This window comes from Cajanus cajan, chromosome 1, assembly GCF_000230855.2.
Source record: "Cajanus cajan strain Asha chromosome 1, NIPB_CcT2T_4, whole genome shotgun sequence".
Lineage (NCBI taxonomy): Eukaryota > Viridiplantae > Streptophyta > Magnoliopsida > Fabales > Fabaceae > Cajanus > Cajanus cajan.
This window is the reverse complement of record NC_138517.1, coordinates 1,295,826-1,322,129: the sequence shown is the minus strand read 5'-3', so window position 1 is coordinate 1,322,129 and position 26,304 is coordinate 1,295,826. Positions and strand designations below refer to the sequence as shown.

Sequence of the window (26,304 nt, the reverse complement as noted above, 5' to 3'; positions counted from 1 at the left end):
CTGCAATATATAACAATAATATCTTTTTCATTAACATGACAATTCTCAAAATAAATACCATTACATACTTTAATTTGAAGAAAGCCTGCGCTTGATTTGGATCTGCCCAGAAATTAATTACATGACAAATAAAAAACATTCACATTAATTTCAAGGCTATATCTGCATGTTGTTCAGATTTATTTCCTTATTTCCGGTACATGCATTTACAAATTTATAATAACTCATTCGAAACTCAAACTTGAAAATTAATAAATGGTAATCATGTGCATACTTGAGTACAAGATTTGATTACTAGTAGTTATTAAAAATACAATGATAAATAATCTCTAACTCACAATAAAATTATCATACACATAAATTTACTTATATATTTCAAAATTATTAAAGTGATATATGATTTAGAAAGACTTCAAAATAATGTTATAGTTATAGGTCGATATATCATCATATTATATTATACAAAATAATGATATAGAATTGAAAATTTATTCTCTTCAAATTAACTTGAGATTTCAATATATTGTCTTAATAAAATAATTGTCATAAAAAAAAATTCAGAAAAGACTATCACATATCCTTAATATAGGACTGGCAATACAATAATGATAGATAGTACGTATATGAGAAACCTTATTATTAAATAAGAGTTATTTATGTAGTTAGTAATATTGGATTTGTAATGCTTAATTAATTAGGTATATATAAATCTTAAATTAATACAATCTTATTTATAAGATCTTATTTTAGACTCCTGCTTAATAGAGAAGGATAAAAAAAAAAAAAAAAGTCATGACATATTTTATAATGATATAATATTTATTATTAAAAATTATTTTTATTTACATTATATGTTATATTAGATACTAAAATCTTATCTAAAATCAATACTAAAATTATGTGTAATTATATATTAATTAAATTTATATATATATATAGTAACATTTTTGTATAACATTTTTTATACCTAAACTAATTTAAAATGATTAGAATTTAAAAAAAAAATCAACAATTTTATCTGTCAGGCAATGATCATGTATGATAATATCACACTAATATATAAGGTGCATTCATTACTTACATAATACAAGAATATAATAGTAATTTGTTTCAAACGACAAATTTTCAATAAACAAAAAAGCTTGCATAAATTTAGAACATCGGGTTGCATAAAACAAAATATGCCCAAATAAAAATTAGGCAAAATATGATAAAGCATATTTAATGAAACAGTAGATAAATCATTTAATGTACATAAATTATCATTTAAATGATTTGATATAAATAAAATCAAAATATGATGTCCCAAAATAATAATAATAATAATAATAATAATAATAATAATGAAATATACAAATATTATATCATAAAAAAAATCTAATACCAATAAGGTATTCAAACAAAGAATCAACATATAGTTATAAAACTAATAGTAAATCTTCACCAAAAAAAGCAAATACTGAATTGTATAACAATAAATTATATTAATTAATAATAATACACTGACGGTATAATTACTATTAATATATATATATATATATATATATATATATATTAAAAATAATAATTTTTTAATTTATTAAATTTGCACAATTATACTAACGATAAATGAGTTGACAATTATATAAATTACTAGTAATTATATCTAACAGAATATGACAAGTTCATACATAAAATATATTTACATGCGTGACATTATATATATATATGTGTATATATATATATATATATATATATATATATATATATATATATATATATATATATATCAAATAATCTAATAGCTTGAAGTATGATGAAACTAACTTATTTTAAAGACATAAGGACGCTTCACAGAATAACCTTTTATGGAATAAGCAAATGATAAAAGGAAAGGCTAGCGATACTTCCTTTTTTGATTAATGATCATCATTAATCACAATTTTAAATCCAGATATCTTCTTTTAATAATAGGGGCTGAATTTTCTAAGTAAGTGCCATTTCCTTTCCACGGTATATATAAACTTTTTGTGTGGAGCATGGTTTCATGAATTATTTTAAGTACATGGTCGACCAGCCTCTCACAATTTATTACTTCTTCTATTATTTTATACTAATAGTCAGTGAAGATTATTTTACATAAATAAAAACAATAATTTTTTTTTTATATTTTCTACACAATAACTTTAATACTTGTTATTATATATTGAAAAAAATTCAAGTTTCACGTTAACTAAAAATAAGATTTTTAAAAAAGTATATAAGTGAAAAATAATAATTACCTTACAAGTCGATTTTGCTAGATTGAGTTAAACTCAAGTATACTATTTTAAGATAGTATCAGTGCTATCTTAAATCATTAAAAATGGTCATTTATCCTAGATCATTAGAAAGTACTATCCATCATTTATCCACATACTAAGCCAAATACACTTTTCATATATAGATCATTAAAAAGGATCATCCATTATTTATCCACTTATTCTATATCATTAAAAATGGTTATCTATCCTAAATTATTAAAAAAGGTAACCTACAATTTATCAACGTACTAAGTTCAATAGTATTGGATGTGAGAGGATGAATTGGAAAAAATTCAAGTCTTACATCGACTAGACATAAGACTCTTAAAGAGCATATAAGTGTAGAATAATTCTCATCTTACAAGTCAATTTTGTAGAGTTGAGTTTGATTCAAATCAACCATTTTAAGAGACTAAAGACTATACTCTCTTTCATTTTTGTTTCATAACAAATATATATTAATTATCATATATAAATCAATTAAAAATTAGAAAAGATGTGAAAACATAATTGATAAAACAATAATTAATATTGTCTTAAAATTTAAACATAAGAAATAGAAAGAAATGGAGGGAGTACAAATTAAAAACTAAGGCTGTGTTCTGATGGTAATTAATTAAATAAGAAATTAAGGAGGGAGAAGAAAGAAAGTGGAAGCAGAGATTAATATCAAATTATTAATTAAACTTTTTATTTGGCTAGGGGAAGAAATGAAAAGGGGATTAATGACTCATTGGTTGCATAACTCATTGGTTCTTTTTCTTTATTTCCCCACACCTCCACTGAACAAAGGAAAGGTAAAGTTCTAATTCTAAAACTCTAAAAGATCAATATTAATGATCCGATATTTTCGCCTTAAGTGTAGCCAAATACTTCCTTTTCTTAGGGTAGGTTTTAATTAGGTTCTAAATAGCATATCAAAGGTCGTGAGAACTTTTTGTTTTTTTTTAAAGAGAAAAAAAAATGCCTTAAAACTATAGAATTTTCTGTTTTGCTTGACCTCGTAGCCATATAGATTGGTCCACCACATGACGCTCGTAAATTTATTTAGTGTTAGTATTTTTTTTTAGGTTAAAATTCATGTGAAACATGTGTCGTTGTTGAGAATGGTTACATGCCTAATTAGGGTTAATGCACGCCTATCACTCAGTAGGGGTGTGTGGGGGATGCTAGAGATTTAAATAATGGCTCATGTATTGAAACTCGTCAATTAAAAGATTCAATATTTAGGTTTTTTTACTAATATTCGAAGTTCAATTTCTGTCTTAGAAGAAAATATAATGGCTAATGTGAGTTACATAAATGATTAAAAATTTAAAATTAAATATTTTTCTTCATTAATATGGGTTTGATTTTTATAGAGTTCACTAAAAATTTCATTTGTTGAATATCTTTACTTAAAAAAAAATCAAAATTACACATTTTCTTCTTCGTTAATATGGGTTAATTTTTTTTGGAGCTAACTAAAATTTCATTTGTTGAACAATTCTACTTAAAAAAATAATTAATTTTCTGAGTGAATCTATGCTAATAGTCGTAACATGTTATTAATGTTCTAGACAGAAATATTGGGATGTCTCCTCACTCTACTATTTTTATTTAAAAAAAATAATGGAAAAAACGTGGCCAAATTTGATCTTGGTTTCCAGGCAAATACCATGCCAATGAGTAAGATTGTTTAATTAAGATAATACAATGATGTGATTCCAAATAGGATAGGGACTTTTCCATATTCCAATAGTACTAAGATTCTGAGTTGGTCTATTAATTGATAGTTAACTACTACTCATTATTACTAGCTAAGAGCCCAATGATAATGACTCCATATTTAAATGCCACGTGATTAAAGTATGAAACATATGGTTAAAATCATATTCAGCATTCCTTTGTTAGGTGCCTTTAATTGATTATACAATACATGGATGATGGATTTTGTGATTCTCAAAACCTTGGCATAAGAAAACGAAGCTTTTTGTGATTTGTTAATAAGTTTCCTTGCAAGAATGGTACTTAGTGTTTAATTTTTAAATCAGGCAACATCAGAGTAGTGCCATCGTACCACTACATCACATAATGTAAGTTGCTTTTTTAAAAATAAAATTGCATGAATTTTTTTTATTAAAAACAAGTATACTTTAGTCAAACAAAATTAGGTAATAATTAATATCTTAATCTTTACAATTTACATGCATGTTTATTATATATAATTAAAATTATATATATATATATTTGAATATATAAATTATATTTTAAATTTATGATAAATAATTTGTATTATAATAAAAATTTATTATTATTTATAGATAAATTATTTTAAAATATTAATATTTAACTTATAATAATTATGACAAATAAAAATTAAATTAAAAAAAATTCTTACAAATTTTTTCGTTGAAAAAAATCTCTAAAAATATTTATATTTAATATATAAAATTGATTACACCTTTTAAATATTTAATGAATTACATATTCAACAACTCAAATTCAATACTTAAATAGAATAATCTCGAACAGTTAATTCACGTTCACTATGAGATTTTATATATAGTTATAATATGTACTTATAGTTTAAACTTTATAATGGAATTTTGATTAGTTTAATTGTGGGCCCTACCCACTTAACCTCATCTCCTCTTGTTTTTGATAATTTGTGGTGTTCCTACTAACTATTTAACGCATTATGATAATAATTAAAAGCAATGTTTTAAGATGATTTGTTTTAATTCATTCACACGGACAAACAAAGCATGCATCCCCAATATGTTCATACGAAGGTTTAGACTTAAGAGTTGTGGTTTTGAACAGTGTAGTGTATGATGTCACGAGACAAAACTAGAGATTAGGGTCCATCATTGTGAACTAATTTTATAATTGGAGAGTGGAGCAGGTAGCTAGCAAGAGGGGTCACGATCTCATGGGCTAATTAATATTCAATTTTTCTATATATTTGATTTTTTTCCCTTATAAAATTTGATTCATGATAACACGTGTACTCAAAGTATTGATTAAGGGATATTTTAATATATTTTATTGATGCAATTTTGTGAAACCTGCAAGTGTAATTTACTCAACAGCAAGCTTTCTTACATAATTATATTCATATCCTCCGTTAGGTATAACAAACTTTTTTACATAATTAGTTTTCTATGATAATGATAACTGGCTTAAGAATACTAAAGTGGCTTTTTTGTTTTTATTAAAGATAACAATGGGATTCAGCTAGTATGTATAAGTTTTATTATTTTTTGTCTCCGCTATTGTATTTTATACACATTTTCATTCTCAGGTATATTTTAAAAAAGTAAATTAAATTTTTAAAAATTTAAAACAGATTTAAATATAGGTATAAGATAGGTAAATATATATTCATCTCTGTATTCAATTTAATGAATTTAATATTATCCATATTTATACTTGATTAAACTAAATATTTTTCATCAAAATCAAAATTAATTCAATTAATGTTACTTAGATATATAAATTTATTTATCATCCCTAATTTTATCTTGCAAAGTTACAGACAGTGACTGTTATTGGAAAAAACTCAAGTCCAACATCGACTAGAGATTAGATAATTAAATAATATATAAGTGAAAAACAACTCTCACCTTACAAGCCGGTTTTATAAGGTTGAGTTAGGCTTAAATCCACTATTCTAAGATGGTATCAGAACTATTTTAAATTCTTAAAAATGGGTCATCTACCATTGATACATGCGTCATAGGCATGAGGGAGTGTATTGAGAAAAAGAAAAAAAAAACTCAAGTCCCGCAAATCCTAGATCATTAAAAAGGATCATCCACCATTTATCCACGTGAGGAAAAAAAAAACTCAAGTTCCGTCAATCCTAAATTATTAAAAAGGAACATCCACCATTTATTCACATACCAAGCCTAATAGTGCTGAACGTGAGAGAGTGTATTGAGAAAAACTCAAGTACCACGTCAACTAGAAATTAAGTAATTAAATAATATATAAGTGGAAAGCAACCCTCACCTTACAAACCAGTTTTATAGGGTTGAATTATATTTAAATTCACTATTCTAACAACTGCTTCTATGATCCATTTAGTGACGTATCTAAGTTGAAGGATCTGCTATCATCAAAATTACCTAAAATAAGAGTAAGTAAAAAGTAGGATGATTAGTGATGGAACGACTAACAATGACCTTCATAAACCATGCATCGACCTTAAAATATTGATATATATATAAATGTCCATCTCCATGTGGACCGAAGAATGACACACTATTACTGATAGAGTTGTCTAATAGATTAGCTTACGTAGACTAATGTTTATAAGTGGGTCAGCTCGATTAGGTAAAAAAAAATAAAAATACGGGTCATTTACTTTTTAATCCCATTAGCTCAATGAGATATAGAGTTAAATTGGTTAAATTTATTTTATTTTTATTTTTATCTAAATTTTATAAAAGAAAAATAATAATATCAAATTATGTAGGCTTGAGAAGTTTTGGGTCTAAAAATTATAATTTGACCTAATGTAATTGGTCTGAGAGATCATTGAGTTAGTTTATCTAACCAAATTATTTTTTATGCTTCAACTAGATTGATATTCAACTATAGATTGATGTAATAAATTTATCCGATAAGGTACCTCATGTCAATTTAATTGTTGTAAAAAAACAATTCCTTTCAATGGATTTTTCTCATATAAATTAATATTTTTAAATGAAATTTTGTATATTTTCTCTTGTCAACGGTCTACAATTGTAGTAATTATAAAATGGACAAAATATATTATTAAATTAAAACTTCAATTCTAATCGAACAATAATAGTAACCACACCTAAAAGAATCTTAGATAAGGATTTTTCTTATAAAGTTGGAGCAATAATATGCATAGGAGAGAACCAAGTAACTTAATTAAGACCCCAATCAACGTAGTTGGATGATAAAAAGTGATAACCCAAGCATGAGAGTCATTATGGTGAAACCTCTTTTCTTAATTGTATATCTATGTTTGTAATCATCATCATCAAGCTAGGCCCACATTATTTCTAGATATTGGCAATCATTGGGCCTACGACAGGAAAAGAAGTCCTTTTAGCCCATAAAATCCATAGCATCAACACAGCCTTGTTGAATTAATAACAGACATTAAGTTACTACTACTAACATAAGAATTATTTTACACCACTAAAAAAATTAAGATAACTATTAATAATTACATTATTACTAAATATCATTTCAATGGTGCAAAATATGCTAATTCACACCATTGTAAATTCAGAAGCTAGTATTCTTTGTTTATATAAAATTGATTAGTTATAAGATTGGCTCTAATCTTTTTAATTATTATAGAATATATTTAAAATATGAAAAGACAATGGTTTTCAATAAATTTTAATTCAATTATAATAAAAAATATTAAATTGATAATTTTTAATTTAAATTTTAAATATAAATTATCTTTCAAAATATTAAAAAATATGTCTCTCACATATAATTAATCATGCATCACTTCAAATCAAATTTAACTCAAACGAATATATGATACAAGTTGTATTAGCATTTAATCATTTAAATATGTTTTGTTAAATTTATGTTGCTTCATTCATTCACTCAATTTTGCTTCCAATGTTTTTACATGATGTTGAATTAATGAACTCCATAAAAATAATTTTAATGAAATAATATGTGAGCATTTTTAGTTAAAATTAGTTTTCTTATTTCCATTTTATTTTTGTTATACAATTCAATGGGTCCATAAAATCTTCTTGAATTCAAGAAAACAACATTGTTAAATTCAAATTTATAATTTCATTAGAAAATAAACACATCCAAATATCTTCTATATCTTTTTTAAATAAAAAAAAAATCTTCACATTTTTAGACCCGTTTCACATGGTGATGATTGCCCCCTGACACTACTAACATGAATATTGCATGCAAAATAATGTGCATATAAATGCTCTCTTACTTACATCAGGAGCTTTTTCATGTTGACCAATACATCAATACTTAAATACTATAGCAACCAAAAAGATAAAGAAATATATATAGGCAAATATTTATGCCTTCACCTTTGTAAAACATAAAGCAACATGACCTTATTTTAATATGTAACATTTCTATTCTTTGCAGAATTTCTGAGTGCTCCTGCGGCATTTGCAGAAGAAGCTGGATTCATAGCCTTTCGTATCTTAGAGACATTCCAAGCAGTGTTAACAGCATGTCCTGCACTTGCAAACACATGTTCTGTAGCTTCCCCTGCTTCTTCCCCAAACCTGTTGCCAAAGGTTCCATGTCAAGTATAAAGTTACATTTATATGTTCACATAATAAGTGTTAACATCACACTTTCTAATAATATTTCTCAGTTCCCAACTTCTGGAGTATTATTGTTCAAAGCAATGTGATATTAATAATGCTTTTTACCTGTTAGAGACCATTCTGGTTGCAGCTTGGGAGGTGGCAGAAAAGGTTTGTTTTTCAGCAGCTTCAGCTGCTTCAAAAACTCTATCTGCGGAATTAAACACAGAATCAAGTTGATGATGCTTGTTTAAAAAAATGAGATTAGGTGATGATGCTTATTTCAGAACTCAAGATAAATACAATAAGATTGGTATATGGGTTGTTTAAAGTATGATAAATTTTTTTTGGTCCATGAACATGTTCCACATAATATCCCAAAACTAATAACATGTGAGTGACTTTTTCTAGTTAAACATTATTTTAACATAAATAAAAATTAAATTTGAAAATATCAAATCAATCAGTGTCTCAAGACAGATTTTATAACGGCCATGCTACTACTAGCATTCTAAAATCTTAGATTATCGGATTTGTTTTAAATCAAACTGAAACGAACTGATATTTTTTTTAAAGGAAAAAAATAAAGTATGATTCGGTGTAATTCAGATATCTACTTTATATGAATATGATTTGATTTTCTTCAAAGAAGCAAACTGACAAAATGGTTCCCGTCGATTTTGTTCTCAAAACAATTCAATTTTATAATCCAGTTTGAGTTGGGTTTTGAATCGGTTTGGTTTATTTGATAAGAGTTACTTACTGACTGCATCAAGGGAAGCCAATAGCACCTCTCCAGGCAACATCTTCAGTAAGGCTTGTCCTGGTTGGGATTTAAGCACAGGAGCCATCACTGATCCACTCATTATTCCAACACCATCAAGCAAAGATTTGGTCAACTTTTCTGTCATATTTGTCAGCTTTCTCACACTACATTGCAAACATAAAAAAAAAAAAAAAAATTAAAAAAAAAGTTTGTACTTGTATATATCCTCTTAAAACTATGGATATGAAAAATTCATGGACAATACTCTCCTATCCTTAACATTAATTCATGACTTGCAAAGTACACTCAGTCACATCCCAAGTTCATAAGTATTAACAATAATGAACGTATGATGCGATTGAGTGTACTTTATTATTAGTAATTGTGAACTGAGTATTTTTTTTTTTAAAATACCGTTTGAGATTTTCATTCATGGCACTATTTTTTGTGGCATCAGCATTTCTGCTGTTCATACTTTCTCTGACCATGCGACCATTTTTATTTTCTGCAGCACTATTTAGGATCGTTTCCCCTCCTTTTTGGACCTGAATTCCAGAACAAGTTTATGATGCAAAGAACATAATGATTTAGTTGGTTACTTTTCAAATGATGAATGGAAAAACTAAAAACTAAATAATATATACACATTATCTTGTCATCCAATCATAAATTGTAATGTACTATATTTTTTTAGCTACAACTTACTAATCTCTAATCCTAGCTGATGAGTGAGAATATCATACTTCTTTTTCTTTTTTACATGAAATCCAGTGTTATAGATTGGTTACAATTACGGACATGTAGTCCGAAACTATACAATAGTTTCTTCTCACAAGTACATGTTAAAATTTAAGTGTTTGTTTAAATTCATGTTGATCATCTAAAATCATGCTAAAATATGAGTTACCTAACTTGATAAGTAAATATTCACATATTTGATTCCATATTAAGAATATAATTATAAACCCAAAATTGATCTTGAGTCTAAATAATTTATGTAGTTTTCACATTAGATAAAAAGTTATAGTAAATTATATTATCAACTTCATTTTAAAATAAAAAGATTCAAACATAAATCATTTCAAAGCAAAAAAGATAAAAAAAAAAAAATTTAAAATCATAAACTCTTGGTATTATTCAAGATTCAAGTGATAATCTTAAGTGGACAAAAATCAAATCTTATTTTTTACAAATATAAAAAAAAACCTAAATTAAAAAAGAATATTTACTTATTTAATGTTTATCGAACTATAAAAAATATAAAAAAATATCCTGGATTCAATAAAGAATACTCCTTCATAATAATTAAAATAAAATAAAAAAATAGTCAAGTGGTAAACTAAACCTGGTTGGTGTAAGCATTGGAGCACATGAAGATACCCTTAACAATCTGGCCAGTTCCTCCTGCAATTGCCTTGGCCAGAAAGTGATTGTAATCTTCAACTCTTGGAGCAAACTCCTCCCAATCAAGATCACTCTTCTTGCTCCCTTTCAACCCAGAAAAGCAAGAGTGATCCTTCAGAAACGAATCTAACACCCCCATGCTCCCATAACTCTGTTCTGGAAAGGTGACACCATAGCTAAGAGGCTCACCACCATCTTTCACTGGCAGAGAGAAGAGATAGTGAAGACCATCCACCTGTTCAAAATATGTATAAATATCTTTAGTCAGGAAAAAAAAAAAAGCAGTTCTTAAGAAGTTTATTATGTTTTAAATGTTTAAGATATCATTTAAATAAAGATATTCAAAATTTGGACTTATGACTAGAAGAATATTAGTATTTAAAATTTTGTATTACAATTTATCTCTTTTATAGAAGTCATGAATAAAACTATGACAAGTTCTTCTGATGAAAATATATCTATGCAAAATACAACCAAAAAAAAATGACCACCTTCACTACTGGCTCGTCCTTTGTCAAGGGCCATTGAACAGTGTTTCCAACTTTTATGATGGTTGCTAGTGGCACGTTCTCGTCCAAGATTTTTGTGATGATGAAGTTCCCTTGAGCCAGTTCAAGGGCCTCTCCTTCTTCTATTAGGTGAACCTTGCATCCTGGAATTTGTAACACGAGTTCTTGTTTGAGAGGTTTTGGTTTTGGAAAATCTGAAACGCTTGCATGCATGGAGTTTTCCATTGGTGGCTCGGCCTTGGAGCCGGTGCAACCCATCTCTCTGTTTTTGCTCTGCTTGCCCTGTTCTTCGTTGGGATGTTGATGGAAACAGGTTTATCAAGAAAAGATTTTGGTTTTGTGATTAACACAATGCTTACAACTAACCTAGTTAATGAATATTTATTGAGAAAAGTAAATAAGTAATAGAATTTGATTCAAATGTGCTATGTATTTCCGTGTATTCTTAATTGGAAACTGCTGCTTAGTGGGATAAGATTAATCCAAGCAGAAAAGTTCTTCTCTCAAGTTTTTAAGATTTATTTGAATAATTTTTTCTAAAAAGTAAAAATAGTTGAGATGAAAATAGAAAGAAAAGAAGAAATATTTTTTATAAGCTAAAATTAGTTAATGTATAAATTAAAAGTAATTTTTAGAAAAATTGAGATGAAATTTTTTTAAAATTAACATTTTTTTATATAAGTGTTTTTAGAGAAGTTTATATAAATAAAATCTTATCATAACTATATATCTAAAGCTTGAAACTTAGACCACTAAATTTAAGTTAAAACAATTACATGATCCAATACAAATTTGGACTTTCAATTTTATAAAACTAGTTTATAAGACCATGATAACTATTAATATAAAATCCTTATCATACATCTTTCATAATAATAACTGAATATTTTAAATATAAAATTTGTGAAACTGGTCAATAATTACTGATTAGTAAATGAATTTATAAGTCTACAATAATTAATAAGATATAGACAAATTTCTTCTTAGAATGTAAACTTAAACCTAACTAAATCTACATAAGATGTGAATATGGTTTTTAAAAAAAACCATTAGCTTTAAGATACTTGTCAGTGAGACCATTGTGTTCGTAGCTTTATTCTGTTCCTTGTGATCGGTGAATAACGAGGAATAGGGTGCTAAGATAATGTGACTTCTGGTGGAAATGGAATATGTTATATGTAACAAAAAAAAATGGAGAGCTTGATGAACAATCTGCAATAGCATTATTCTTTATTAGAACATGCATTATTCTTTCCTTATCAATGTCCTGATATTCTTTTATTCTCATTTTTATTTTAATAGTTAGCTTTGTGTGGAGTTTCTTCATGAGTTACTTGTCCTTGTATTGCTGAAGAAGTGGGTACATTCAACTTCTAACTCTTTTTTTATTCTTTCTACCTTCCTTGGTTGTTGCATAATGCATTTTATTTTCTTTTTCTGAAGAACACTTTTCTTTTGGGTTCATTTCTGAAGAATACTTTACTTCAAATGTAGGAAAATTATTAAACCTTTAATCTGTATTAAAAATTATAAAACTAAAGATTAGGTTGAAATTTAATTAGATAGGGTGAGCGTTGCTTTTATTCTTTAACCAGGCATCTTTTTGGTATTTATTAGTTTTTTTTTAAATAATTATATGCATATTTTGGGCTAACTTAATTATAAAAATAATAATTTTTAAAAGTTGTTTTAAGAAATCATAAGAAAATAATTAATTTTGTTGAAATAAGTTCGTGCAAACATATCAAATAAGGTTTTTATCTCCACTTTCCATATAATATATTATTTTAAAACTTCAAAAAGTTAAAAAAAAATTACATAAATTAGTTTCTGTTATATGTTAGAAAATAACTGCGTTAGGAAAATTAATTTCGGTAATGTATCAACTTTTAAAAAATTAGTTTCCAAAAAAAATATTTGTCACAAAAATTCTATAAAAAAATAGCGGGGGAATGTGAAGTGAAAAAAAGTAGGTGGAAATAGAATCACCCATTTTCCGATTGTAGCCCAATTTGGCCCATCTATTAGAATTCAGGCCGCAATGAGCCCAAATTCAGTTGAGGCCTGTACATATGGCCCAACACTGCTCTTTCTCTGTCTCTCGCTCTTTCTGTCTGCGTTTCTGGAACTGTTTTACTTTTCCTTACTTGTCTTCACTCGCAGCTCATTGAATTCATCATTGGGCATTGGTTGGTGAGTGTTGACATTAACATTTGCCAACGTTGTATGCTTCTAACTTCATTGGTGAGTTCAGATTGTAACATGATTCTCTCTCCAAAAGTGCTTTTAAGTTTTAACTACTGTATTTATGAATATGATTGATTACTCCGTAATACGCTTGCATTAACGCATGCCCATTTCTTGTTTTCTCTGCTTAAGATTGGATTAAGGGCCAAAGTTTCCGACTTTGCATTATGGTAGTGGTAGTTGCACTCGCATTGGTTCTGGGTCTCTTCCTCGCCCTTCTTCTTTTCAACCCACGACACCGCAAATCAGGTTCTCTTAATTTTTATCATGTGATCTGTGTCATGCTCTGTTTTTTGAAATTTGGGTTTGCGTAATGTACTTTGTGTGTGTTTACGTGAGTTCTTTGCATCATTCTCAGGGAATAATGGAAAAGCTCAAGCCAGTGTAAACAATGATAAGGTATTTATTGTAGCTTGAATTTTTTGCTGTGAATTGTGCTGCTATTATTACATTGGTGATCGAGTAGAACCATTATGAGTGATGTGTTGCTGTTTCTTTTTTTCTTTTTTTTTTACCGGGGCCTCTAGCTTTGTTAGAATTTATTGTGTGGATCTAGGTGAAACTCAAAGAAAATAAATGTTATGATGTCTTGGTTTCTTAAGACTTGGTGTCATTTGAGTGTTTTGCTCGGTGCTCATGCCCGAAAGGAAAGAAAATTTGTGTTAATGAAGAAGAATGGTGGCAAAATATTCGCTAAAAGTTAGATTTCTCTTTTTTCAACAAATAGGAGGTTGCCAGGCTTGTTGTGGGTCCTAAATGGATTTCACCCAATGATAAGAGTGTTGACAAAAGTGTGTCAATGGAATGTTGCTTGAATTCCTCCCTTTTTGTGGAAGACTTCTTTCTTATTTGAGTTGAGCACAATCTAAAGCAATCATCTTTTTATCATAGTATGTATGGTTCTGTGAGCATAGATCAGAGTTTTACCACTTTTGGGAGGTTGAAATTTTGAAATTCAGGGAGGCCAACAATAGGGGGAATTGACTTTGTGGGGACTATTCTTCAGAACCTTGCTTATTGAGTGGAACCACCATTTATTCAGCTTACACTTTTCCTAATGAAAGAGAGGACAAGTTTAGCATTTGGAAAGAAAACTGACATTCTTTTTTATCGTACTATTGTAGCCTGAAGTTAGGTTGGTAAGATGGAAATATTATCTTGAGCTACTTGTCAAACATTGGTCATGGTGATCTAATTTGATTGGACTAGAAGTAAATGTATCTATATCATTAGTTGGAGCTCATACTAACTAGTGAACCAAATATGTTGACTGTTACTTTTTTTCCGAAAAGAAATATTACATTGGGATAAATGTGTTCTTTAGTTGCATGATAAATTTGTATCTAATTGTTATCATTATTTGTATACTGCATTGTGCTTGTAGGCATCGAAATCCTACAGTAAAACGGAAGTTTCATTGCATAACAAGAGAACAGATTGTTGGATAATCATCAAGAACAGGGTATGAGCTTTTTATTGGTGTTTGATATTAAGCACCTTACGACAGTGCTACTCCTTTGGTTTAAATAAAACCAAGTACTATTTCAATATTAAATCTTCTGTTCACAATTCAATCCTATCTATGCTACATTATTTGTTTTTTGGTACAGCAGTGGCAATAAGGTTTGAACCTATAACTCCATACAAAGTATCCAAACCCGTAATTACCAGCCCAATCTCTAGTAGCTTGAATACATTAATGGTATGATTTGGCATTTTGCGCACTGTAACTAATTCGAGTTTACATTTCTTGGGGCTTTATCCCACCGTAGGTATATGATGTTACCTCATATGTGGAAGAACATCCAGGCGGTGATGCCATTCTAGCACATGCTGGAGATGATTCAACTGAAGGGTTTTTTGGGTATGCATCCATTCCTTTTCACGCATTGCTTATCTGTAATCAAGATGTTTTTATGAATTTGCCTTTATTATATTTTTGTTTTCTTCATATTTTTTCTTAAATTTCCCAATAAATTATTTTTTGCTTCCTTCTTGTCTTGGTTTAAACATGTTCCCACTGTTCTCGTGGATTACCTACTTGGATTTGGCCAAGAAAGGTTTGAGTAGAAGTTATTTTTTTTATGAACTACTGATATTACCCTCGTCCCTAGATATGAATAAGGGTTTGGGGGGAAGTAGAAGGGAAACATAAGAAGCATAGTGTTTCCAACATTGCCACAAATGGTTTCGCATAAACATGAAGAGTTAGATTCCTACTTTGTCAGTTTCGTAACCCAACTACTTAAATGCTTAAGCTTTTACTTGGGTGAAAGTGAAAGCACATTAATTGTTTTATATCTAACAAATTGAAATGTCTATTCAATATTGAATACTTTATAGCTTTTCCTTCTTAATTTATCACATTGTCTTGTTATACCAATATATTAAATAGACTCAGATGAAGGTTACCTGGCCATAGCCATACATAAGATGTTGGTTTTCACTGGATTATAACTTAAAAATACCATGTTATATGACTACAACTACAAACTAAGCATCCTTTGAATGTCGTAGTTCCTCCTTCAGATTATGTATCAAATTCAACATTAGAACCTTCCTCCTCACTAAAATAAGCACTTCACATGTTTACATTTTGAGGTCAATTTTCCACTACCAGTTGCATTTCCTAACAAACAATTTAGGTTGGTTTTTTCCAAGAAAGAGACGCAATATGGTACGTAACTTGATCATATTTCAATTTTAGAGCTAGGCAACAGTGAGAATCGAGAAACTGCTTTTTAACAAAGGTCAATCCTCTGCTTGATCATCTCTCTATTTGTATTTGGTTTTACGATCTTGTTTTAGTGGTAAAGTCCATAAAACTTTCTTCTTATTATTCTTCTCCTCACCTCATCCGTAACTTTTTGTTTGTTTTGCAGACCACAGCATGCAACTCGAGTCTTTGACATGATTGAAGACTTCTACATTGGAGATTTGGAGCAATAGCTAAGTCAGTAGGTCCTAGATTGTAACGTTCAGAGAGATGTTTGATTTGAAAATGTTAACATTCTGCTGTTTTCTGTCTCCCCAATTTTTTACTCCGTGTCTGATCATTTGCCTTCATTAGACAGTAATTCAGGTGTTACTGTTCGAATTGATCCATTGCATGATTTTGATGTAATTGTGCATGAAATCATTTGTGCTCTCATGTGGATGTGCCCAGAAAGAGTTAAACAATGAGGCTCCCCCCATTTGTCTCTAGCAATTCTTTTTTGGCTGATTTGCTTTATCCATGATTTATTGATATGATATTATAATTGATTAATTTAGTATTACATAAAAAAATATTGTTGGATATACTAAGATGACATCTGGAAATAAATACCAATGCATACTTTAGTTTTAAGAATTCCTCTGTCATGATTTGGATCTGCTCAAATCTTTAAAAAGTAGTATTGTGTAGGGAAGAGCTACAATAATATTATTGGGGGTGATGAAGAAATTGAATTAAAAACTCGAATTTGAATTGCTAAACTGAATATGCGTTTAGCAATTCTTGGTTGTTGTACATAAATTACATAATTGAATTGTTACAGTTACAAAATTAGGCTCAAGAAGGGTCTGAAAATCATATGGGGTTGAATGGGTAATTAAAAAAATACATGTATATGGAACAAGGATTCTGCCTCACAGAAGAATAAATCAATCAATCAATTATGAACCACTAAACAATTAATAAGGCTATCTAACAAAAACCATTGCTTCCAAAGGAATCATTGTGCCTCAAAATTTGGGGCAGAGACACAAGACAAAATAGACAGAAACTTTGTATGCTGAATGAAGCCGTTTCCTGGTTACTCAGATCTCTTTGGTTGACGCCGTTGAAACAAAGTTTTGGACAAAGAACTGAGGAATGAGCCCTTGGCAGGCAACCCTTTCCTTCCGTACAAATGTTTTCCTCCCAAGTCGGTGAAAACTGGACACACATCCTGTCTTTTTGGTAGTCTTTCTATCTGAAAATTTTGCAATAAACAAAAAGGAAATGGTTGAGAAAAAGAATTACATGGTTCCAACCTTCCCCTCCTAAATGTTACTATATCCACATTTATGAAGTACAGTAGCACTTGGAATGGAAAGGTTAGAGTAGTAATTAGGACTTGTAAGGTCAAGCTGAAGTTGACATAAAACCTTGGACCAACTTACCTTGTTGATTTTTCCATCTTTCAAATAGTATATAATGCCAGACCAATTGATAGATTGAGAAAAATGAGAACGAATTGCAGATATAGGGTATAAAAAGTTATCCACCAGCATTGCAATGAATACCTGCTCAAAACAAAATAAAGAAAATAAATCAAATCTTTCCTTACCAGCTAGTACTTCACATCCCTTGGCATCATATTAACTCACACATTCACATATTATAACTTTTTCCCACAAATTCTTGCATCCTTTTTATTTCATTGCAATGCCATGTTGAAATGTATAAGACGTTTAGGATAACATCACTCAATCCATCAACATATATTGGTGAAGCGTTTTTTGGATTAAGAACTTGGAAAAGCACTTACTTTACACCAATTATAAGAAGCCAGAGAAAGTCGTGGTGCTTCTGGGGACAATATGTTGCAAAGTAGAACTTCTATCCTTGTCAAGTTCCACATTGAGAAAAGCGCAACAAGAGTGCATGTGGCTAGGAGCCACACCATTGTTAACCCTGAGAAAAGGCAAGCCTTAAAGCTTAATGGGATAGTTCATCTGAAAAATGAGTTTCTTCCATTTTTCTTTTCCTTTTCACAAGCCTTGTGAATTATTCATGAATCATCATGACATGAATGCATATATAAATCTCAGTAGAATATGACAACATAAGTAATAAACTAAAATGAAGCACCTATATAATTGTGGATATAAATTCTATGCAAATGCTAATTGTTTACTTATGAATCAACACTAACAACCAACCTACAAAGGAAAAGTGTTCTCACCGACAGAAGAGTAGTTCATTTCTTCAAGTGAGTACTCCCTAGCGCGAAATCTTAGTGCTGCCGCAACATGAACTGCTGCCATGACGTATGGTGCTACAAATCCCCATGACAAATAACAGTGAACAGCAAATAATGCACGGTTCATTACTTGGTTAACTTTGGTTACATATGACTCCAAAACAAATGTTTGTTTCCTCAAATAATTCCAGTACCTGCACTTGTTTGAATGATTAACAGAGAATATATGGTGAAACTTTAATTTCAGGTGAGCAGTAATCACAAACCTTCCAAAATTAAGATCACTTGCAAGGGGGTGAGGAAAGACAGCAACTGGAGGAGAACTAATGAGCTTCTTGTGAGCACCTGAGAGTGACAGTATCATGGCAATGAATGACCAAGAAAAACATTTAATATATATACCCAAAAGACAAGTTTAGTTGAATGCTGTAAGGTTATTGCATATTCGTTTGAAAAAAGGATCAGAAATATCACAATAGAATCTTGTATTCAAAGGGTTGCTTCAAAGACAAAATATGACCAGTTTCTTGACTCTTACTTTTAAAAGACCAGCTCCTTTAGTTTATGGATCAGTAATCATTACTTTTAAATGAGAAATGCTGATAAAGATGTTATATGATCCTTAAATTGTTCAGCTTAAAAGATGATGAGTATCATCAATGATATACCAGCTATGGCTGCAAGAGTCATATCATCAGAATATCCACCATCTCTAAGTCCTGAGACTACACCACAATTATCTTTTCTAAAGTCCTCGGCATGCATCTGAAGAAAAACTAAACAGTTAGACTTTAAGTATTTTAATGCTCTAATGAAAATAAAGGTAGAAGCTACTTGCCATCATGCACCCTCCCCACAAAAAGAATGTTTGTCCACCAGTGGCAAAGCCCATTGAACAAGGCTGTAGAAAAAAACAAAAACAAAAACAAAAACAAAAATGGGAACAATTGAGTTAAGTACAATCAGAATATTGATATATTATCAACAGCCTTAATAGAAGTCATCAGATCCATTGTTAATAGAAATCATAACAGCCAACTCCAAGCAAAGAGATGAGATATCTAACAAATTCTGAGAGCAAAGTCAATGGTGATTCAGTTACCAATCAGTTTGACATATGGAAAACAGAAGAAAACACAATCTTATACACGAAAAATTATTAGGAGATTTTGGATCACATGATCTCTAAATAGTCTTTATATGACATGTAATTAAGTGTTATTAAATTTTTGTCATAAATTTAAAAAATTAAATGCATGTCATATAGTGATTAACTAGAACCATGGATACTAGATAGTTCTAAACTACCTAATAACTTTTCTTTATACACATATATTTGCTACAGAGATAAGAGATATAAATTGAAAGCTAGTCGTGTACCATATGGTATTCATAGATGCAATAACTCCCTAGACTTCCAGATGGCAAGTCAAGAGGGTATCCAGTTTGAATGAATATCTGTTAAGCATCAAAACAGTTAAAAGCGTGCCAAAAAGTTTTAGGCAAGTTGTAAATATTTCAATTAAACATCTAAAGAAGAGAACCAAAGAAACAAAATCTCTTAAGCTATACCTCAGGGTTCTTTTCCATTTCACGAACAAGCGCTCCAATTGATCCAGGATGTAGCCTAACATCATCATCTAAAAACAATACATACTTGCTGTCTTTGTGCATTTTCTCCACCCCAACCTGCCCAGGTGCCAAAATTATGTAATACTAGTGTAGTTGGTAAAATGCATGAAGCAAGGACAACCTAACAAATCAACAAGAATGAAATTGCCCTGACATTCCATAATCCATATCAAAAAGTAAATGCTGGTCCTTCATTGATGTATTTGCCTAGCAAGTTTTATATTGATTATATGTTTTTCAACAACTAGTCAAATAAACAATTAAGATGCATCAACATGTTTATATTGTTTGGCCAGTAAAAGTCTCATCTCACAGACACAAATTATTAGTCTGTTGGTTTTGGGGCACTTTGAGGATTATATCTATGGACCAAAAATATTGATTGACTTGCAGTTAAATTTAAGGATGAAAAGAAGTTTTCAAGTATAGCATGTCCTAGTTTGCATTTGAAAATACTAAAACAAAGTATAAGAATCCATACCAATTGATTGTGAATTTTTTGACTACATGTTGTTGACAAACCAGCTACTATAATCTTAGCATCAACAGTATTCTGCATGCAGTAGACAGACATGTAAGTATAATACAGAAAATATCAATTTGTCAGAAAAGGCCCAAAACTGTTCTGCAATAAAGTATGCAGAGGCACCAAAACGATAGAATCAAATCTTAATGAGTTCCAGCTTGTACCTCTAATTCTGATACTAGTTTTGATACATGATGGTATGCAGGATCCTCTGTACTTTCAAGCACTAAAAGAAATTCTTGAGGGCCACCGTAAAGCGATGTTAACTGAATTTGTAAAAGAGCAGAATCATAATAACCAAATATTCGGAAATGTGATCATTAAGAAAAAAATACTTCATTATGTCCACAAGTCGGTGTGGTATGTGTCCTATACCTGAGTCTTCCAGTTATGGAGATTGTGTTCTCCAAATCCTTTTAGGGGCATTATTATTGATACTCTTGGAAGATCAGCCTGATTGGAGTGTTCAAGTTCGTTAATATCATGACAAAGGAATGCAAAGTTATTGCCGTTCCGCATACTCTTCTTAATTCGATTTATTTCTCGGTTCCTGTGAGGCAAAAAGAAAGTGCTTTAAAGTTCTTGTTCACACAATGATAAATGAGTTTTCTAATGCTGTTTGAAATCTATGAGTACCTGACAAATGCAGCACAAGCCCAACCAAAAGCAAGGAGTAAGCAAATTAGACATCCCTGCATATTGAAACCTCAAATCAGGTTTGTATGACACAGTAGCATGGTAGATTTTCTCTTAAGAAACAATGGGAGGAGTACAAACTATCTAACAAATAACAATATTTGATGGGAAAATATGTAAACTACAAAACCAAAATGTTGAGAACATGCCTTAGTAACTATTATTAAAGTTTATGCAGAATTCCTACTATTATGAATGTTATAAGTTTTAATTGTAGGAATTATGAGAATTATTGGACTGTAACATTTTATTTGTCATTATGAGAATCATGATCAGAAATGTCATCCATATTAGTCCTACTCGATTCAAGCAGAAAAGGATAATTTGTTGTCATTCATATTAGTTCTACTCGACTCGATGAATAATTTGTTGTGCAAGATACATGTAGTCTCTATAAAAATAAGATAGGAAATGACATAGCAAACAACAAAGAAGATTGAAACATGCAATGCAAGAAATAGAGAGTTGGTTGCATAAACAGCAAGCAGAAGAAAAGGAAAACCTGCGCCTGAGCAAAAATTGCCAAAGGGGTGGTGAAGTCAGTGCTGAGACGGAAGAGGAAGAAATCGAGAGAGTCTAAGGAAGGCATTATGGTGACCCTTCTTTCTGTGATGTCAGAAGTTTTGTTTGTTCCTAATCAACTCTCTGATTCTTGCAAGACAAGAACATGGGGGGGAGTTTTTATTTCATTGATTGAGTCAAGCCTATTTCTATCTCCACACCATTTGCACCACACGACAAAATTAAACACAACACCACCACACCACTCTTTCGTTTTTTTCCCTCTCTCTCTTATCTATATCTGAGAGAGAGGGTGTGTTTGCATTGAAACACAAGCTTAAAATAGAGAATAGGGGAGTCACCGTTGGATTGGATTCGTGGTTATTAATAACAATAACAATGGCTTCGTGCAAGGTGTCATCACTTGCAGATTCTATCCATTATAAGATGCTGCTTCTCTGAATCTTTTTTTTCTTTTTCTCTCGCTTTTAAATCACAACTTTTTCAAATGCTTTTTTCTTGGCCAAAGTATATTAATTATAACTATATTTATTCAAATTAATTAACCTTCGCTTAGTCGCTTCTCATGGGATCGTTATTACACCTTGCAAAAATGCGTGCTTTCTTTTATTGCGTTGCATGCATGCATGCACCTTTACTATTTTACTTATTATAATGTGTTACGTGATTGAAGAAGTGATAACTTTATTAATTTTGCAACCACTATTTTTCAAGTCACACATCTACTATACTATAATTTTTAATTAGTTAACAAGGAAAATTGCATAAAAATTAAGCTTGCTTGATATTATAATTCTATTTTTCGTGCTATTTTTAGAAAAATATTTAATAGCTTTTTAATCAGCTAGTTTTTTATAATTCTTGTTAACTTATATATACGAACTTAGTTATACATAGATAAAAGTTATATACTGCTCAGTAATATTGGGAATACCCCGTTCAATCAATTTTTTATCCAAAAAGAAAATGATAATACACACAATCGAACTTAATTAGTGAATATAGTATAGAACAAAAAGTTGATAATACCTCATTATGCTTAATAATTACAAAATTAAATCAGTTGGATATATATAAAATAATTAACAGCGTGAGTATGCAGATATATTACCCGCTAGGATTCTTTAACAATAGAATTCAATTCATACCGTGGTATATGTTCAAGATAAGATGTTCATTTTTTTTTTATAATGTGAAGTTTAGATTATCATTTTTTTTTTTGTGAGATTACATATTGTTTATTCCACCCGAGCACAATTCATATGAGATGATATAAAATATAAAAGATATCATATTCGATTTTAGATTCTATTTAGTAACTAATTGTGTCATTTGTAAGATAAGTGTTCATGTTTAGATGTCAAATAATATTTCGTATAAAAGACGCCTTATATTTTAAAATAAATTGAAGAGAAAGGAAAGCTAACCAAGAAAAAATCAATTGAAGAGAGCTCAGCATTGATTCTAAAGGACCATAACTGCTTTTGGACTCTGTCTTCATTGTAAGATGCTTTATAGTTGGTATCCATTCATTGAAATTCAATTATTTATTTGAGATTTAATTGAAGCAAATAACTTTATATCATATCGTTCTAATATCCCAATAATTTATTATAAATGTAAAATACTTTTCTAAACTTGTAGTGCGTGAGTATGATGGGAGGCCAAAACAACAAATAGAGACTGAAGAGAATGAAGAAAAACGGGCCAAAAGAGTGTCAAAAAGGCCCACATGGCACAATGACTATGTGTTTTAAGAAGAAAAGATGATGTTTTGCCCCAACAATATGACGTAGCAATTTTCTGTTTTCACAAAATATTAGAATAAAGTGGAATATTGTAGTTGGGCCTACGTGCTCAACCCAATAGGGTTTCCTTTCAATTGTTTTGTATTTATTCAAACTGGAAATGAATGAAGAGACAGAGAAATTATTCCCAAAACTTAGATAGCTATAGTGGTAGGGAGACTTGGTCTATCTCAAAACAAGACCTTGTTAGGAAAAATTATCAAAAATCCTAACAAATTGGTGCTTTCATCCTTCCTCATGCCTCCTCGCAAAGATGTTGATGAATCCTTGGCAGCCCTCTCGGACCGTATTCAAGTTCTCCAACAGCAGCAAGACACTCGATTTGAGAACTTTCAATCCTTAATGGATGCTAGGTATGACTCTATCAATACCATTCTTACTACCGTTGTTGAAAAATTAGCCACCCTCCAGCATTCCCCCTCCACCATGGACGTTTCACCTCACCCCACCCCTCTACCACATCCCTAGCCTACCCCTGATGGATCTGTCCTTCACAATCCCACTTCCTCCCCTACCGTTCACCCCTTTCCTACTTTTTCTCCTAATAATTTTTCCACCTTAAACCCTCCACCCCTACCTCATGTTGGCCGTCACCCTTCCTCACCTATTACTACTACACCCATTCGTCCACCGAAATTACAACTTTTTCCCTTTGATGGCTCCGAACCCCTTGATTGGTTATTTCAAGCTGACCAGTTTTTTTCTTTTCACCATATTCCACCTGATCATCGCTTACCCATGGTGGCTTTCTACATGAAAGGCGATGCCTTGACCTGGTTTAAATGGATGGTCCATAACCATCAACTTACGGATTGGTTCTCATTTGAAAGAGCATTGGAGTTGCGTTTTGGCCCTACAGAGTTTGAAAATTTCCGGGCTGAGCTTTTCAAACTTCGTCAACACACTACAGTCATTGAATATCAACAGCGTTTTGAGAAGATTTCAACTAGGGTTTTTGGCCTTCCCCCAGATGCTCTTGTTGATTGTTTTTTTTCTGGGTTGTTACCGGAAATACGACGTGAGCTAGCCATTCTCAAACCTACATCTATTTCCCAAGCCATTGGTTTAACCAAACTTATTGAAGCCAAAATTAAGGATGCGAAGCTCAAAGCCTCCTTCACACGTTTACCTCCACCTTCCCCATCACTACCATCTCCTAACCCTCCTCCCTTACCTATCAAACGCCTCTCTCCAACCCAAATACAAGAAAGACGTACCCAAGGTTTGTGTTATAACTGTGATGCAAAATACCACCCTGGCCACAAATGCCAAAACCCTAAATTCCTTCTCCTTATGACTGATGACCATTCGGAAGATCCCAACCCTTCCGATCTTCACCCCCCTGATAATCCCTCCTCCGCTGATTCCCCACTTATAGACTCCACTGACACCCCACCTATAGACCTTGACCCAAATACTTCACCCGCTGTCCTTTTCCAATTAAGTTCTCAGGCCATTTCCGGATTACCTTCCCCTCAGACCCTTCGTTTTAAGGGTTCTATATTGAGTCTACCAGTTTCTGTCCTTATTGACACGGGCAGCTCACATAACATTCTTCAACCACGCATTGCTCAACACCTTCACCTACCTATCACACCCACCCCTCAATTTCCAGTTATGGTTGGTAATGGTTCTCATATCTATTGTGCTGGGTTATGCTCTCAGGTTCCATTATCCTTACATTCACACTCCTTCACCATACCCTTTTACCTTCTACCCATTCAAGGGGCTGATGTCGTCTTGGGTATTGAGTGGCTGCGTACCTTAGGCCCAATTATTTCCGACTTTTTCGTCCCCAGTATGTCTTTTACCCTATCTGATACCACCATTACACTTCGTGGAGACACTAAATTCACCCCTACCCCCGCTACTTACCAGCAGCTTTGCCATCTCCTCCACACCCATTCCATAGCTTCTTTTCACCTTTTATCCTTTCAACCAATTGATCACCATATGTCCTCTACACAGTCCGAGACTTTTACTATCACCCACCCTCTTCCTAATTTTCATCACCTACTTCAAACATTCGCCCATGTCTTTACTACCCCCACGGGTCTCCCTCCTGACCGACCCCATAATCATCATATTCCCCTCTTACCTAATGCTACCCCTATCAACCTGAAGCCTTACCGTTACCCTCATGCTCACAAGGAAGCTATGTCATCTATAATTTCAGAGATGTTGCACGTTGGTATCATTAAACCCAGTTGCAGCCCCTATTCTTCCCCTGTCATTCTCGTTAAAAAAAAGGATGGGTCTTGGAGATTTTGTGTGGATTATCGGGCTCTAAATGCTATCACGATCAAGGAAAAATTTCCTATTCCCACTATCGATGAGTTGTTGGATGAACTCGGTCATGCTTCGATTTTTTCTAAGATCGACCTACGCTCTGGCTATCATTAAATAAGAGTCCACCCCCCAGACACTCACAAAACAGCCTTTAGAACTTTCGATGGTCATTACGAATTTTTAGTCATGCCTTTCGGACTTACAAATGCTCCCTCTTCCTTTCAGGCAACCATGAATGATTTATTTCGACCTTACTTGCGCAAATTTGTTCTAGTTTTCTTTGATGATATATTAGTTTTTAGCTCTAATTTGGAAGACCACTTAATTCACCTTAAGTCGGTTTTAGAGTTATTAACTACTAATCAATTCTTTGCCAAGTACTCTAAATGTGTTTTTGCA

General features: G+C 31.1%; 4 protein-coding genes across 4 annotated transcripts; 2 read left to right on the top strand and 2 right to left on the bottom strand.

Moving 5' to 3' along the window:
* Positions 1-8,188: 8,188 nt before the first annotated feature.
* On the bottom strand, positions 8,189-11,678 carry LOC109804024 (senescence/dehydration-associated protein At4g35985, chloroplastic). Its single transcript, XM_020365761.3, has 6 exons — positions 11,219-11,678; positions 10,669-10,962; positions 9,738-9,868; positions 9,321-9,487; positions 8,684-8,768; positions 8,189-8,533 (listed from the first exon to the last, which is right to left on the bottom strand). The coding sequence occupies exons 1-6, from the start codon at positions 11,492-11,494 to the stop codon at positions 8,362-8,364; spliced, it is 1,125 nt and encodes a 374-aa protein (XP_020221350.1). The 5' UTR covers positions 11,495-11,678; the 3' UTR covers positions 8,189-8,361.
* Positions 11,679-13,322: 1,644 nt separating this feature from the next.
* CB5LP (cytochrome B5-like protein) lies at positions 13,323-16,687 on the top strand. The gene is made up of 6 exons (XM_020365897.3): positions 13,323-13,480; positions 13,616-13,732; positions 13,842-13,882; positions 14,868-14,945; positions 15,256-15,347; positions 16,366-16,687. The coding sequence occupies exons 2-6, from the start codon at positions 13,651-13,653 to the stop codon at positions 16,430-16,432; spliced, it is 360 nt and encodes a 119-aa protein (XP_020221486.1). The 5' UTR covers positions 13,323-13,480; positions 13,616-13,650; the 3' UTR covers positions 16,433-16,687.
* Positions 16,688-16,933: 246 nt separating this feature from the next.
* LOC109804398 (uncharacterized) lies at positions 16,934-22,055 on the bottom strand. Its single transcript, XM_020366215.3, has 14 exons — positions 21,789-22,055; positions 21,227-21,282; positions 20,966-21,140; positions 20,755-20,856; positions 20,546-20,617; positions 20,005-20,121; positions 19,813-19,890; positions 19,271-19,333; positions 19,101-19,197; positions 18,699-18,777; positions 18,415-18,626; positions 17,998-18,143; positions 17,630-17,752; positions 16,934-17,439 (listed from the first exon to the last, which is right to left on the bottom strand). Exons 1-14 carry the CDS (start codon positions 21,873-21,875, stop codon positions 17,281-17,283), a joined length of 1,566 nt encoding a protein of 521 aa, XP_020221804.1. The 5' UTR covers positions 21,876-22,055; the 3' UTR covers positions 16,934-17,280.
* Positions 22,056-24,354: 2,299 nt separating this feature from the next.
* On the top strand, positions 24,355-26,019 carry LOC145953944 (uncharacterized). Its single transcript, XM_083067695.1, has one exon. The coding sequence runs from the start codon at positions 24,355-24,357 to the stop codon at positions 26,017-26,019; it is 1,665 nt and encodes a 554-aa protein (XP_082923821.1).
* Positions 26,020-26,304: the final 285 nt, after the last annotated feature.

Excerpts from the sequence above, each read along its gene's own strand:
- LOC109804024 (XM_020365761.3), bottom strand. The coding sequence starts at position 11,494 with ATGGGTTGCACCGGCTCCAAGGCCGAGCCACCAATGGAAAACTCCATG. Across the intron at positions 10,963-11,218 it reads AGGACGAGCCAGTAGTGAAG|GTGGATGGTCTTCACTATCT; the intron begins GTGGTCATTTTT and ends TATTTTGAACAG. Across the intron at positions 9,869-10,668 it reads CCAATGCTTACACCAACCAG|GTCCAAAAAGGAGGGGAAAC; the intron begins GTTTAGTTTACC and ends TCTGGAATTCAG.
- CB5LP (XM_020365897.3), top strand. The coding sequence starts at position 13,651 with ATGGTAGTGGTAGTTGCACTCGCATTGGTTCTGGGTCTCTTCCTCGCC. Across the intron at positions 13,883-14,867 it reads CCAGTGTAAACAATGATAAG|GCATCGAAATCCTACAGTAA; the intron begins GTATTTATTGTA and ends TTGTGCTTGTAG. Across the intron at positions 14,946-15,255 it reads GGATAATCATCAAGAACAGG|GTATATGATGTTACCTCATA; the intron begins GTATGAGCTTTT and ends ATCCCACCGTAG.
- LOC109804398 (XM_020366215.3), bottom strand. The coding sequence starts at position 21,875 with ATGCCTTCCTTAGACTCTCTCGATTTCTTCCTCTTCCGTCTCAGCACT. Across the intron at positions 21,141-21,226 it reads GCTTGTGCTGCATTTGTCAG|GAACCGAGAAATAAATCGAA; the intron begins GTACTCATAGAT and ends TTTGCCTCACAG. Across the intron at positions 19,198-19,270 it reads TGTGGGGAGGGTGCATGATG|ATGCATGCCGAGGACTTTAG; the intron begins GCAAGTAGCTTC and ends GTTTTTCTTCAG.
- LOC145953944 (XM_083067695.1), top strand. The coding sequence starts at position 24,355 with ATGGTGGCTTTCTACATGAAAGGCGATGCCTTGACCTGGTTTAAATGG.